Source organism: Solea solea, chromosome 11 (genome assembly GCF_958295425.1).
Source record: "Solea solea chromosome 11, fSolSol10.1, whole genome shotgun sequence".
Taxonomy (NCBI): Eukaryota; Metazoa; Chordata; class Actinopteri; order Pleuronectiformes; family Soleidae; genus Solea; species Solea solea.
The window spans coordinates 6,478,016-6,493,738 of NC_081144.1; the positions used below are offsets into that span (position 1 = coordinate 6,478,016).

Here is a 15,723-nt window from a genome sequence, read left to right on the forward strand (position 1 = left end):
TTGGTTTACTTGTGTGTCTATATTTTTGTGAAACTCACATTTTTCATCTGCCTTGAAATGCACCTATTTAAGAAGTCCATTGATCTTTAGTTTAGTTGTCAATTTACATTGTTTTTTTTATTATTTAAAAACTACTTAAGATTAATGGTCTTACTTAAACTATTGGACTGCTCTGGTTGAAAATAATAATAATAAAAAACCTGTTGAATGCACACCACCCAGCATCTCAGCAAACAAGCCATGTGTTCACATGTAAAAAATGTCACTCACCTCAGGGTAGGACCACTCAGGAGAGTAGTCTGTGACCATGAAGAGCCGACCTGTGGCCTGAAGCATTCCCAGAGCCCCCTGGGCTACCGCTGCAGAGACTACCTCTGCTACATTCATGTAGGACAATGAGCCTGCATCTCCTGTGTTTCCTGCTGCTCCAGCCCCTGCACTCAGAGACTGGGGACTGCAGCAGGATTGAAGGCAAAGCTCTGAGCTGCTGTAGCCAGACCCTCGAGGCCCTCCATCTTCCTGGCCTTGCTGTGGGGCCCCCGTAGCTGTGTTCTGACCGTCAGAGCTGTGGGATGTGACTAACTGGTGAGCGTACAAAGCTCCTCCAGCTGACATGGCAGCTCCACTACTGTCCACTGAAATGAAGTCATTGATGAGGTCAGAGAACTGGTTTCCAAAAGAGATGTCAAAGTGATCCAGACTGATCTCCATGCCAGTGCCCCCTGCTCCTCCATTACTGGCTCCACCACCAAGGCCCTGATGGGTGCTGACAGTATTGTAGAGTCCCTGTACTATGCTTGTACCCTGGAGGAGAGGCTGCAGCTGCTGTTGCTGCTGGGACCGGTTGCTACCATCACCATTGTTGTTTCCATTATGAATTGCTACCCCTTCTCCTGCACCTCCATTCACTCCTGCACCACCATCAGAGGCCTGTTGCAGGTAGTGCTCTGCACCTCCTCCGTCTCCATTCCCTGCCCCACAGGCCTGAATGTGATCTCCTGCCTTCATTAAATTCTCAGCTCCATTCTCGGTGGCTCCAGTCTGGGCTGAGGTCACGTTGCCGGACTGCTCTAGACTCACCACTTCCTCGTGCTCAGTGCCAAGCCCAGGAAAGGTCCCCTGGTACTGGAGGAGCTGGAGAGAACCAGCCTGGCCAGGACCCTCTGTGGGTGAGCCTCCATTGCAGTTGGCCCTGTGCTGGGTCTGGTGGCCCTGGTGATGGTGGTGGAGGTGGCCGTTGCTGCCAGGAGAGTCTGTCTTCACTACCTGTAGCCCCATGTAAGCACCAGAGTCATGGGAGTTGTGCTCCATCAGATGTGTTTTCTGGCCCATGCTGGGCCTTCCCTGCTGAGCCTGGCCAGTCTGAGAGGCATCCTGGAGGAAGAAGCTAGGTGAACGACTCTGGTGCTGCATGTGAGGACTGGACATGGCTTGACCGTAGCTCACTGTGGTTGTGTTAGAAGTATAGTCCTGCTTGGCGTCTATGGCACTGAAATCCATCTGCTCCAAGGTGGTGCTTGGACTGAGACCCCCACCAGAAGGAACAAGGGAGCCTGCAGGGGTCAGAGTGAGGCTTCCCTGACCCGAACCACCACCAGGCGCCACAGACACCCCACTTCCACAATTTACTACTGTACCCACTTGGTAGCCACTCTCCTTTGCCAGTTGCTGCTCAAATGATGTGTCTTCTGTTTTGATATTTTTTACCAAAGCTGAACTGTAGGTGTAGCTATTGTCTTGAATGGTGGGGGAGCGGTGAAGACTGCCATTGGTGCTATTGCTGCCACCAGAGGAAGAGGAGGTTGAAGAAGAGTTGCTCTCTGTCTTCATTGCACTGCCTCCATATGTCTGGCCCTGTTTAGGGTTGTTCAGGAAGCAGTCAGGATCAAAGTTCATGTTGGTTTCTGGGATCTTGATGGCTCCAGAATCTAGACTGCTGGAGAGCACCAGTTCCTCAGACACACCAGCTGCAGACAACATGGACAGGTCTCCTGCTGCGGTTGTCCCAGGTTCCCCGACTCCTCCGCTGGGGAAGGCAAACTTGTGACGATCAGAGGTGACAGACAGCACCAAGCCCTGTGAGGTGGCATCTGCGCCCATCAGGTGAGAGTTGGGACCCCCTGTGGGAGACATGCTGTAGACAGGATCTCCTGTTACCTCAGACATAAAGACACTCTGGGACAGGCCAGACATGACAGAGGCCACGTGGCTCATCCCCGTCACCACAGGGCTGTCAGCAATGTCTGGATCACTGTTGAGGCCGCTGCTGATGGAGACCGGGGAGTTTTGCGTGGTATCTGGGACCTCAACCTGGTTGGTGGATGATACCTCTGTGCTGTTCTGGTGCAGCAGGACCGGCTTGTGGACTTTGCCATTGCGTTTCTCCCTGGCACTGCCACCGCCGCCTCCCCCAGAGCCTTTACCTCCACCATGGTTGCTGTGCTCGGTCTTGCCCTCTGACACATCGTTGTTTTGTACCTCAGAGTGGGCACTGCTGTATCCACCTGAGCGGGGGTCCACTTTGGGGGAGATGATGCGGTGTTTGGCGCTGTTGCATTTGTGGTGCACACTGCTCCCCGCACCTGTGAGGACAAAAGACGTTGTGGATTTAGATAAGTGAGAGGAGGGAAAAGAAGGTGCAGGGAAGAACAGATAGAATGTGGACATACTTAAGAATTTGGCAACACTACCATTCAAGGAGCAGAAACAAAGATGGATGATTTATTTGTTTACATATTTATCAGTTTGTGAAAGACAAAGTCCTCTTTGGGGTGATAAAACGTGTATGGAGTGTCTTGCATGGCTTATTAAATGCAAATAGTGTTATTCCAGAGTAATTTGTTTTATCAGTCACAAAACCACTGTTTGACATTCTTGTCTTGAGTTACAGCTGAGTGAAATTACACCACTTAAAATATGTGATTGACTAGCATGACATTCAAGGAACAGCTGGGCTATTTCAGATATGGCCCAGACACAGTTATCAGTAAAGGAAAAATAAGAAAAAAGGCAATAACCCTAAAACTCGATTTCACTGTAAATCACCCACCAGTAAAAGACCTCAACCAACTCGTCCGCTCTACCATATATAACAAACAGTATCTTTATGGCCTTTTTGCTTATCTTATTGAATTTTCAAGTTCTCTCTGGAGAACAAGCGCCATCCCACTCGCTAGCCCTTACCCAGGGTGCCCGTGCAGAGGCAGTTGTGAGTCCGGGGAGGTGGCTTAGTTTGGTGGCTGTCCAGAATCTGTTGCACTAGCTGCTCCACTGAGAAGCCAGAGCTGCTGTTCCCATTGCTGCAAGTCCACTTGATGCCATGAACTGCCAGGAGAGAGGAGGAGACAGAGACGTCAGCCAGCCCAACAGACCACCAGCCACACCAACCCCCCCCCCGCCCCATCCACTGTCCTCTCTGTCTATCTGCCAGTATGCCAGAATAACAAAAAAAAGACTCATATTTCTGGTTTGCCCCGAATGGAAACCACTGGTCAATAGTGTCTGAAGGGCTAAATAATACTGTCGTCTAATTTGTAGAATTTGAGACATTACCGACGGTTTCATTCGTGCTATTCTCTATTCCAGTGCTCTGTTATCTGTCTTCCCTGTCACGTGGCAACTCCTCTACACTCGCCAGCATCTTTTATCCTTTTCCATGCATGTCTTGTTTCCTTAGTCCGGAACTGAACAGTTGCTTTTCTCTCGTCTCACCTCACCTGTAAAGTTCAAGCCTTGTGTAGTTCACAGTTCATTCTCTATTGTGTCTCTCTCCCTCCCATGTGTCTGCTCTGTTGCCTCCCTACTGCGACTGCTGATGAAGGTGACAGCAACATCAATCCTTCCAACCTCCACCTTTACCCCAAAATATGACTGTGTTCTGACAGGGGAAGCCTGTGGGGAGGAACATCACCTATAGCTGCTGCCACATCGGCTGCTGCAGCAAAGGAGAAAGAAGCTGTTCTCCCGTAAAGCTCTACTCCCTGCCTCAGTCACACTCCGCTTGCACCGCCTAATACATTTCTTTGCTCTACTTGCCTACCAGCCAACCCTTGTGATGAGACAGATAGTGGTTTTAGTGTCTATAAGGTGGTAGGAGACACCATTGAGTGCCGCAGTACTCAGGCTCTCAACCGGCAAATAAGGTACATTTTCAGAAGTACAGCATATTTGAACTATCAGACAAAATCAAGTCAGTTTTAACCAAGGTCCTTGCATTTGGTTAAATGTACAAGGGAGAACGATTCATTTATAAAGTGAGTATGAGAATTTCCTTTGTGCATGTCTACTTTGCATATGAGATAAAAGGAGATGGGTACAGCATCGGAGTGTGAGTGTAATGCAGATAAAAGACAGCACTAGTTAATGCAGAGTTATAAAAGCTGCAAGCACAAACATGAGAGGATGACAATGATGAAGATCTAACTCGAAAGCTTCAAGATCCTTTGGCAGATTACAGACCGGTGACCAGCAGACATCAGCCGAGCCGCTGTGATCGCACACACTCCACAGACAATTCACCGAGGCAGGTTATAAAAAACATAAACAGGATTCATTTTGATCTATTATAGAGTCAGATTGATTCATCCATTAATCTACAGTGAGCAAGCTAAAAAAAAAAAAAAGGCTGGGCAGCAAAAGTTTCATCTGATGTCGATATAATTACTTCACTAATAATTCTGTCTAGACTCTAGAGATCTTCCTTGACAGTGTAGTTTGTGTCATTATTCTCTCCCTGACAAGTGTGCAATTCAAGTAGTAAAAATTAGATGATGCTAGTTTTACTAATAGTGATAGGGGCCACTGGCACAATAATTGTCTGGGAGGCTGCAGGACAGAAAGACATCCATTCTATTGATCCGACTCTGAGAGTTGAGAGAGCGATAGAGCGCATTCAGAAAATATTAAATATTCAGTGAAATAAAGTAAAGTACTTTTGTTGCATTTAAGATGACACACGTATTCTGGGCTGCCTGGAATCCATATGGACTGCACAGTTTTCACCCCCCCCCCAAAAAAAAAAAAAAAAAAAATAAAGTCATGCAAAATTGTCTTTTAAAAGCAAATGAGACAATTAAGAATGGGATTTATGTAACGGTACTAATTAATCCACTGTGTTCTAAATTCACAAAAAACAAGATTAATATTGCATAAAGCCAATTTATAACCACTTTAAACACAGCCAGAATTATTTTAAATACATAAATCTTAAATATCAGACCTTTTTTTCTTCTTCTTTAATTGGCAGGAGGGAGAACCTATAACGTGACAATTTACATGCGGCACACACTGGCTTCCCCTTTTTGTCCAACCAATCTCATCTCTGTCCTACACCCCCAATCCCTCATGTCAGAATTGCCACAGCCCTCATCATCCAGATGGATGTCACCCCCGGAGACTGCAGGCTGTTGAGGTACAGTTACCACTGTGTCTGCCTGTCTCTGCTTGCTTTTCTCATGGAGGGTTATGTTCCAAAGCAGACATGACAGAAGCAGTGCCACTAGGCTTAATCCCAATGGCGGCAGCGGCCGAGGCACCAAACGGCAACCCGGTCACATCATCATCCTGATGAATTCCTCCTGTCATGAGCAGCATCACACAGCTCTAACGACAAACACAGTTCTGATCTGTAGGACACATGCATATCCCATCTGGTTGCCTCTGCACCACCGGACGCTATATGGGACAAGAGGGTGCAATAGTTTGCATGATGGCTAGTGCTGTCTGTCATGCCTTGGTCTGCTCCTCCGTGGCCTGGAGACAGGCCTTATGTCTGTTGGAGTGTTTGTTAAAGCCGTTCATGGGCTATCTGTCAGCGAGCCGGGGGCATAGCTGGGAAGTCTGCTGCGTGTTTATAGCATTAGACTCGAAGAGTGAATCAAGCTGGCTGCCTTGTCTATAGAGCTGTAGCGTGACTGAGTAGTGATGCCACACTCTTACCCCTTCGCACCCTTTTTGCTTCTTCTCTTTCCCATCAAACACTGGAGGGCGTTAAGGAGGACAAGGTCAGAGAGGGCCATGTTTCATTGGACTGCTATTTAAACTGCTGCGCTTGGGTATCCATGCATGTGAAAGTTTTGTGACTGAGAGCAGAGATTATGTTTGTGTGTTTTTGTCATAAGAGGAGATAGAATAAGCTCAGGCGATCCGTGAAATACACATTTTTCCTTTACTGTGTTTCGAGTGTGTGTGTGTGTGTGTGTGTGTGTCATTAGAAGTGTCAAATAGCTTGTGTACTGCAATATCACGAGGAGAAGAACATAAGGGGAGAGCGAGATGGACGAGGGCAATTATACTGCAAAAGTTAACATTGTTCTAAAATAAATAAACTATCTGACGTTAAGGTAAGCATGTGTTTTCGAGAATGCAAGTATGCAAAGCGTGATGTTACACTATATTCAAACAACAAAGTTGAATTTCTGATGTTGGGAATAGGAAAAGCTGTCATGTTAAGTTATCAATACAACCACTGAGGGCCACTGCAGAGAAGTAATAGATATTTAGTTTAGTGTTTTTATTAGCTCCAGTATAATGCAACATTAAACAATGCATGAATAATACAGGACGGCTTCATATACGTAGTTTGCTTCCTATATGGGGGTTTCTCACAGCACCACTAGATGGCACTGTTGCTCCATCACTGAGCTTGTGTTGACATGTTGGCTTTTTCAAAAGAAGACACAGGGAGAAGAAAGATAGAAACAAAAAAACGGACAGATTTTTAAATTAATTATTCAATTAAATTTGTATTTTTTTTTTTTGTTGGTCTTTGTGTAGCCTCCCATCGAGCCTGGCCACTAGAAGGCATCTCATGCATGCTCTTTGTCCCAGCAATCCTCAAAGTTAATGACTTAACGCATTACTGCAAATTGTGCTTAGTTGTTACATTAAGCCACAAATGCAATGATTACAGTAGCTTGTTGTTACTCACTTTCTGTCCTGAGGTGAGACTTTATGTTCAAGTATGCCCCGAAACTGATTGTAAGCAAAGCAGTTAGGAGGATAACAGTGATGATGCTCTGGACTGCCTTGTCAGTATGCAAGCAGCACACGTGTATGTGCTTGTAAAGCTGCTGACATGTCCCTCTTTACCTGGCCACATCACCAATAATTGGCCATCGGAATATCAGTCACAGCCGTGCTGGCCCCTGCAAGACATGCCTGAATCACAGTCTGGTTGTTAAAGGTATCTTAACAGCTCTCTGAAAGATTTTCAATGCCTCACAAGCCCCATTTAGCTATTATCATTATCAGACAAGCCTTGACTTTTTTCCAAAACATTGCCTCAGTATTTGGGCAGGTCTAAAGACTCGTAAAAACACATGTAGCGCACCCCACAGAGCATTAATAAAAGTGATAACAACAAGGATCAATCAATTGAGAGGGGAGCAAAACAAGAGAGGTCAGAGAATTGGCGGAAGGGGGGATTTCTGGTGAGTAAAACATTCTTGCTCCCACGCACTAACAGGAATCAATAACCAGCTTGCTGCCCTCCTCTGTCTTGAATTCCTTCATGGGCCAGAGAGGAGGTTCACTCTCAGCCTGGCCAGAGTGGTGCCAAAGGTTTAAGGGAAGAGCTGGACTTTAACCTGTAACTCGCAGATGGCTCCAGGAGGAGCACCGACTCTCTATAAGACTGTAGGAACACTGGCCAAAGATGCTTTCTGACTGAGGTGCTGAGGGCACTTAGCGTACCAGCTATCAGCTAATAGGAATGGACATTAAATCCTCAGACAAAAACAAGAGCCACTATGTTTAGTCTTTTTATGCATGTAATAAAAACTACTGAAGCCTCTAAAAGGGAGACAGCAACTGTTTATTTTAAAGGCTATGAATATATACGTATATATATATATATATACATGTATACATATATATATATATATATACATATATATGTATATATAGGTACTAGGGTGACAACAACACAATAGATGAAATGCATATAATATTCAAACACTCACACATGGGTTTGAGCTGTCCGATAAGCTCCTCCTTGGTCCACTTGGCCCACTCCTTCTTGTCTGTATTGATGGAGCACAGAATCGGACCACATGGTTTCCCACAGTCCTCAATGGCTGGAACATTCAAATAGTGGACGAGCACAATGTCAGGGTTCTGTCGGGGGAAACAGAGAGGAGGCGCAGCGGAGTTAGGAGAAACATAGTCTTAGTCTGACAGGGAGCGTGGTTTTCTTACACCGAACTCCTGACGACGGCTGTGACCTGGATGACTGAGAAGCCTTCACAGACAAAACAGTAGAGTGGTAGTGACACTCTGATATTGTGGCTCAGCTGCGAGGAACATGCCAGCTGGTTGGTGAGAAGCAGAAATGTTCCATAAGTATAAACATTGCATGGCAGCCCTCTCGCAGCAGAACAGAGCCCGAGAAGAGCGGAGCAAGTGCAAAACAGCTCAGTTCTTTTACATATGTAATTGTACGTACATGTGTGTGATAACTACATATAGCACACTTATATAGTCCTCCCACACAGGGAGTGATTGACCTAAATTAACTGCATGTATTTACTAAGTCAAAATCAACAATATCCTGCCTGAGAATTGTTCCCTAAACTGACAGCTTATGTATAAAAGGCTGCATTTTAAAGATTGTTGAGCGTGTGTGAAGAACGTCACTTTGCTTCTGTAATCAGGAAAAGCTTTGAGCCATTTTTGAGCATGGCAAAATGTGCACGGGGAATGTTCCTATTTCTGCCCTTATCACTTTCTGTTTATTGCAAACCAACTGCCACATAAGCACACAAACACACGCATAGAGTACAATATCTGCACAGTGACTCATAGGATACAAATAAAAGTTGCACCAAAGAACAGCCAAACACAAGCAGGTACACAGTATGTGGAGGGAGAGAGAGAGAGGGAGAAAGAGAGAGAGAATCAGATGAAAAAGTGAAATAAAAAAACACAGACAAAAACCCGCACTCACTCACACACATGCAAGGACTCGCAGCTAAACAAGACGCAAGCATCGACAAACCAACAAAGACCTTGATAGAGAAAAATGTTGTGACAACATGTGTGTGTTACTGCAGTTTGAAGCTTCATCAGTACTAAGTGGCAAATAAATCAAGGTACTGCTACTGTAGGTCCGTGCTCCCTCTCAGTGTGTACCATTAATCTGTGAGAACACCCCACCCCCTTCTCCCTTTCATCAGACAGGGGTGTGGTTGGAAAGAAAAAAAAAAAGAAAAACATCCCAACAACTCCTACAATCTATGATGTGTCTGTGCAGTCCCAGGCAGCTCCAGCAGTGGGAGGCATATACAATCTCAGGAGGACAGATGATGAACTCCCTCGCCATTTCTGCCTGAGCTGGACATTGCGGCGCGTTATCTCACTGTTCTCCTTGTCCTCTGTCATTGGTGTGGACACGGGGGCCACGAGTGCTGCACTGTAAGGACGGAGATGGCACAGGACAGTGTGCGGCGCACCCAGATGGCACAACCAGCTGTGTCAATAGCCGAGAGATGTCCTCAATCTTTACTTGCAATGAGAGCGGGAAATGTAGAACCGCTTCATTCGATTATGAGCGCGCATGCACGTATGTGGATGTATGGGTTTAATCGAGAGTGAATATGCAAAGATGCACAGCTTGCAAACGCACAAACGCAAATAAATGCACGCGAGCAAGGACATTTCCATTAGCATAATAGACACAAAAGACACTGAAGGGGTTAGCTGAACACAATTGTATATACATGACTACAGTCTCCTCCTTCCAACACCCACACTCCGAGCTGTTTGTAACCTTTTCACACATTGCTTCACAAAACATGCACATGCAGTATGCCCGATAGACAAAGGAAACGAGCATGAGGCAGTCTCACACCTCATTCAGACAAAACTAATCTGTGTCCCTGTGCTACGCTCTCTGTTGTAAAGTGAGGAGCGGGCCTGAAGAGCATGACGCGTGGAACTTTCGCTCTCTTTCGCCACGCTTGTTTTGCTGCTTTTCTCTTGTCTTTAGATCATCTTTAACTGTTCACTTCAAACTCAGGCCCACCTCCACTCTGAGAGGAAAGCAACACAATGAAAATGTAAAGTGCCACATAAATCTATCAGGATGGTAATTTAATTTAATTTCCTGCTGGCTGCTTTCTTTTTCCACAGTGTAATATCAGGAGCTGGTTCTCCATTCAAGAGTAGGTGAAAAAAGGCTGAGGGGGGACTTTTTTTTTGGCCTGGATACTATTTTCCAGAGAAAATTAGATCTCATTAACTTATTGATTAATTGTGTAATGTAGTTTTTTTGGTGTTTTTTTTTTCCACTTCTCGGGCAAGCTTTACTTCAGCAGTGGATGCGAAGACCAGAATGAAGTTGCAAGAGTCTGTGCTGAGCATGTGGACACGGATGGAAAGCTGCTACCTATATGTGTTGGGAATGTACACGTGTGTGTGTGAGCGTGAATATAAACTTTTGAATATAAACAAATGCCTGTTACATTCAAATCACTGTCAGATGAGTTCACGTAACTGTCCCTGTTTCTCAGTCTAGCAGTTTTAAGATCTCACGTCACCTGACATGACATTTCTGCGCCGAACACGGGAACTGATTTGTTTTATGACAAGACAGATAAAGGTAACAGCAGCACTGTGCGAGTAAAGCAAGACGGAGAAGAAGGAACAATGGCGCCCCACCAGTGGGGCCTGAAGTTCAGAACCCTAGAGCGCTTCTCATTGGCTGATTTGAAGCAAGGGCGGGCACTGCACGGGTCTTGCTGCAATTTATTTTCAAAGGTGCTGTGGTCCCCTCTCTCTCTTGCTACTGTGTTTTCGTTTTGAGGGTATGAGAGTAATATGTGGTATTTCTAGATTGCATTATAAGATTTTCCTGCATGGCCCCACCAGAATTTCCACACCAAAATCACCACTGAGGAGGAGTGTATGTCTGAAAACAAAGAAGCACCCACAAAAGGTTTAAGAAGTGAACTCTACTGCTCGAAAACCACAGTCGTTCAGCAGCTTGGGGACATAAATGTCTTTTGTTGTTTATATCGTCCATATGTGTCCATATCTCTGTGCACGAAGGCCAAACAGAGGCAGAACAATAACATCATAAACAAAAATCAAGTAAAGTTATGCATTGCAGCTTTAACTCTGTAAGGCCTAGACCTATTTTGTAGGTCTATAAGATATACTCTATTATTTTATAGTAAAGGGAACACTTTGATAAGATGTGTAAATCTCAGTACACATGTTACTGGTGAAGAGCAAATGAAGATGGCACACAAAAAAATGAAAAAAATTCAGGCTTGCCTAGAAAGAAAAAAAGCAATTTCAGGAGGAGTATCTCTTTGAAATGATGCAGATGAAACTCTGAACTTCAATCAAATCAAAGTACAACATTATCATCAACATCAAAGTTGACTTCAATAAATAAATGCATGCCTGCATGTTAGTTATATCTGTATACACATGTTGAGGCCTCAATCTTAGCACGTCTCCAGCCAGCCGGCATGTTGATGTTGCTATGTTGTGTTAATGTTTACTGCACCTCCCTAGAACAGATGGAAGAGATGTTGAGCTAATTACTAGCAGAGTCTTGGGGAGTCAGCCATGGGGGCGGAAGGCCTGCGGAGTGGGTGGTGGAGCGCCTTCCTGCCCCTCCTTCCACCACAGTCTCACCAACACAATACACAAAGCCTTGCGCGCACATCAACGATATGTGCCGACGCGCACGCAACCAACACGCGCCAAAACTCACACACATATTTGCACACACGTGCATATTTGCTATCCAAGGCATCGCCATCGCAACCAGAGGATAAAGGTGCTGTTGTAGCCAGGCAACAGGTTTCTCTGGCACCCACGCAGTAAGAGGCAGCCAGTGCTCCTGTGATCTCTCTCTGAATGCCTACCTCGTCCTCAAGTCATACACCCTGTTCTACTCCAAAAGACGAGGATGAGAGAAAGAGAATTACTAATGGAGCTGAAGACAGAGAGGGAGTTAGACGTCAGTGGAGACAGACACGATGACCTTCTACATTTTGTAATGAATGTGAGGCAGTGAATATGTAGCTCATGTTGAGCTGTGGCTAAGTTATAACTAAGTGAAACTTGAGAACAAAGCACATGGTACAGGTAGAATCAGGTATGAATGGTCCAGTGATGTGTCCGCCGTCGTGTCAAGCCTCTGTGACACCGCGTACCAATCTGCCGCTGTCTCGGAAACGCTTAGCCGCAACACCAGCGGCCCACCATAGCTCATTAAGAGTTTGAGACAGAGCTACGTAGGAAAGACAGATAGTTAGGGACAGAAAGTAACTGCTCTTATGTTGTCAGGAAGGCGGCTCTGCTTCCTGGTTGTACTCGACAACAGTAGGCCTCGCTTTCACAACCCATGCACCAGAGCGATAAGAACACCATTAACATGAAAGGATCCTAATTGAGGAGGGATGCTTCACAGAATGTGGATGAGACGGGGAGTGCAAGGATGGGGGGGGACTTCTTTCTGGAATTAGGGCTTCAAAACCTGCCAGACAGGGCAGAGCAGACATGGTCTCATGTATGGGACCCCCCCCCCCCCCCCCACCCCCCTTTTTTAATTTTTACTTTGAGGAAGGAATGGTGAAAATAAGCAAAGGAGGAAAGGAGAAGACACTGAGACCTAAACTAGCAGCATAAGGAGATATCCATTTCATATCGTGAAAAGAGGAGCAGTCACTTGTTTTATCACAAACAGTCAGCATCAAGACATAAACAGGTGCGTGTGTTAGTATATTAGTGTTTGTGTATGTATCTGTGTCTTTATGCATTTGTGTCTGGCTGCATTAAATTATAAATAGCATGCGAATGAGTGTCTGGAGGCAGATTTTCTGTATATTGCTCGGCGTACGTACACAAGTATTCATGCAGAATGAGTGCAATGGGCTGTGAGTGAGAGTCTGACTGCATCTGCCACTGCGACTGCATATTCGTGCTGTGCGTGCGATGCATATCACACAGACCGTGTGATGTGCATCTCTGCATAGTATAGTCTGTGCAGTTCCTCGCGAACACGGGAAAACCCTTTGTAAGCACGGGGCTCGTTTCAAGTCGTGCGCTGTGGTCCGCTCAGTAAGTACGAGGCCCTTGCTCTCTCGGCGGTGTGGGGGCAGTTGGCCTGGCAGTGGCATGGTGATGGATGGCATAGGGTGCCAGTCATTAGGTAGCCTCCTGGCCTCTGGCACTGAGGTTGCACTCTTAAACACCACCCTCCCCTGCCTGTCCCCAAACACTACTGCTCATTTCAAGGTCAGCTGCCTCTGTGGCGCTCTAAGTTCACCTCCACAAGGCACAAGATGTCTTCCTTTTGTCTGGAACCTTTATCGCTCACTGCCAACGGGTGTGTTCTAGAATGTGGGGGTGGCTGGGTGGTGCTTTGCCACACACACGTCAAACTGGCAGCAAACAGCCTAAAGCACCTGTCTAGGTAGCTGAGCAACCCCCTATGTAAACCTGTTTCCCCCTGTTCTCTCCAGGTCATTTATGAGAAAATCTTCTGTTTAAATGTTCCCAGGTATATGAGAATACAGAAATCCTAATTGGGGTGTCTGGAGTCAGCGTTCAACTCCTACAGTTCACCTTCAGCTGCACCGAGCGCTCCACAAACTCTAACTCAGCCTGAGTGCCGAGCTAAAACAATGCCGAGGTGGGTAACAATCCAAGGGTAAGTTCTCAGTTTGAAGAGTTTCTTAATTCCCTTCTGTCTCTCTGTGAGAGGGATGGTGGCGCAGGGGGTCCTGATTTAGAGAAGATTCACACGGTGCCTCTTACCTCCACTACCTAGTGCACTGGCTGGGAGATATGAAAGGCACATCTCGGAACTTTTGAGGAACAGGAAGAGGCCAGCATGTTTGAGCATGTTTTCAGAGGAAGCCAGGGGCTGAGGCCTGTGATGTTTAATTCAGTAGCACATAATCACTCCGATGGAGTTGAAAGTGGGGCTTTAAATAACTCAGCTTAGAGGGGCAGAACTGCTCCACTCTGGGTGGGGGGAATGCAAGTGTGCCTGTGTGTGTGTGTGTGTGTGTGTGTAGGTGTGCATGCACACACTTGTGTACTTGTTGGTATAATTTTGCAGATATGTGAGTGCAATCCACATTTTATGTTTGTGTGAGTGAGTGTGCAAGAAAAGTGCTCTTCTATTTTTGTGTGTGGCTCCTCCCCGCTTTGAAATATTTTATTTGTGCAGTGCGCCACAGTAAAAGGTGGGTGTGTTTGTTGCTGTGCCAAGCGTCTGCATGAATTACAATAAATGTGCAAAAGGCCAGTATTCCATGGCTGAATATGGAGGGGCATTCTGGATGCCAAGCAGGCAGGCAGTAAGTCAGGCGGTAAGCCGGGCAGTGAGGCATTGAAGCCCCTTTAGCTGCCACAACTCAACTCACAGTTTACGGCCCACTTATTCTTTCTAAAGCCCTTACAGAGAACACTACCCACTCCATTAGCTGTGGTGGTCCCATGTGAGATGCCACGCTGCCCAGGGGCAAACAGAGAAAGGGCCATCAGAAGCCTATCTAACTGCCATAATGGCCTTGACTAAGCCCATGGCACTGATCCAAATATTCCGTGGCCATCCAGGTGACACTGTGCCACACTGGAATAAAGGGAGGAAAAGAAGTTATTGAGTCCCCTCAGACACAGAGAAGATTGAACCATGTGCTCTGTTCTTATTTGTTTTCTTTTTTGTTCCCTCCTCGCAATACCTCTCCACCACACCTTTGTTTTGTTCCACTTGCTCTTGCTCTCTCATGATCATCTCTTCCTCTTAGGACACAGCTCAATTCATTTGGAGGAGGAGGCGAACAGAGCTAATGCCATCTCTCCACTCACTCACGTCCGCTCCCACTCCCTTTCATATCAGTGTTGAGTCTGATTAGTTTGTGTGCGTCCTCTTTCTCCCCGTGCCAGTCGACAAGACAGGCTATTTATGTGACTCTGTCCATGTCTGTGAGCAAATCAGGACTTCATAGGCGCTGGCAGGAAAACAAGACAGGCTTGTGCATTTCTAAACAGGAACTCACAGGGAGGACTGATTTGTGTCCAGCAGTAAGACAGTCCAACCTGGCCAATATCTGCCCCAGCAATGGGCCACTGAGCACTGATAAGTAAAACTGGCAGTCATCATTCTGAACAACAACAGCAGCTGAGGGTTGTAACAGAAAACAGACGCAAACTAAGAGCACATAGCATATGCACATATGTACTCGCACATGCAAACACACTTTAAGAGACTACACGCAGTGACAACAGCAGTGGCCACAGGACTGCTCAGCTTGTATGCTCTGTCAAACATGGTAAGGGGCTCATTATTATGACTGGGTTAGATACTGGAGCAGCCCCAGAGCTTAGCTTGGCAAGACCTCTCTCACACACACACTCACACAGCTTACACCCCATACAAATGAGTAATCAAACGTCTGCCCGTGGGAAAAAAAAACAACAAAAAACCCCCCGCTTTAATGGTTTCCTAGCAACCATTGGTGTGTGTTGGGTGCACATGAAAAATGAAAAATAAAGACAGCGTGTGTGGCTGCATTGGAGGCAATGAAAGAACGAGGTTTAGATAAACACGGTGCATTATTAGAGAGAGACAGAGGAGTTTATGGGGTGAAGTGCAAAGTGGCCAGAGATAAGAAGTCGTGAATAGGATATGAAAAGGTAATGAAGAGAAGGAGAGAAAAGGCGCCATTAGAGGTCTGCCAATCTGATCCTCATACATGC

At 46.1% G+C, this 15,723-nt stretch overlaps 1 protein-coding gene across 8 annotated transcripts in view; it reads right to left on the bottom strand.

The window, feature by feature from the left end:
* Positions 1-15,723, bottom strand: part of camta1a (calmodulin binding transcription activator 1a) — a 290,667-nt gene that overhangs the window by 30,627 nt on the left and 244,317 nt on the right. For 6 of the 8 annotated variants that reach the window (XM_058642627.1, XM_058642623.1, XM_058642625.1 and 3 more), the window contains 3 exons: positions 7,962-8,115; positions 3,184-3,324; positions 271-2,582 (listed from right to left, as the gene is read on the bottom strand). In XM_058642627.1, coding sequence (XP_058498610.1) covers positions 271-2,582; positions 3,184-3,324; positions 7,962-8,115 — 2,607 coding nt within the window. The remainder of the gene's footprint in view (positions 1-270; positions 2,583-3,183; positions 3,325-7,961; positions 8,116-15,723) is intronic. The other 2 variants (XM_058642630.1, XM_058642626.1) reach the window with 1 other exon arrangement.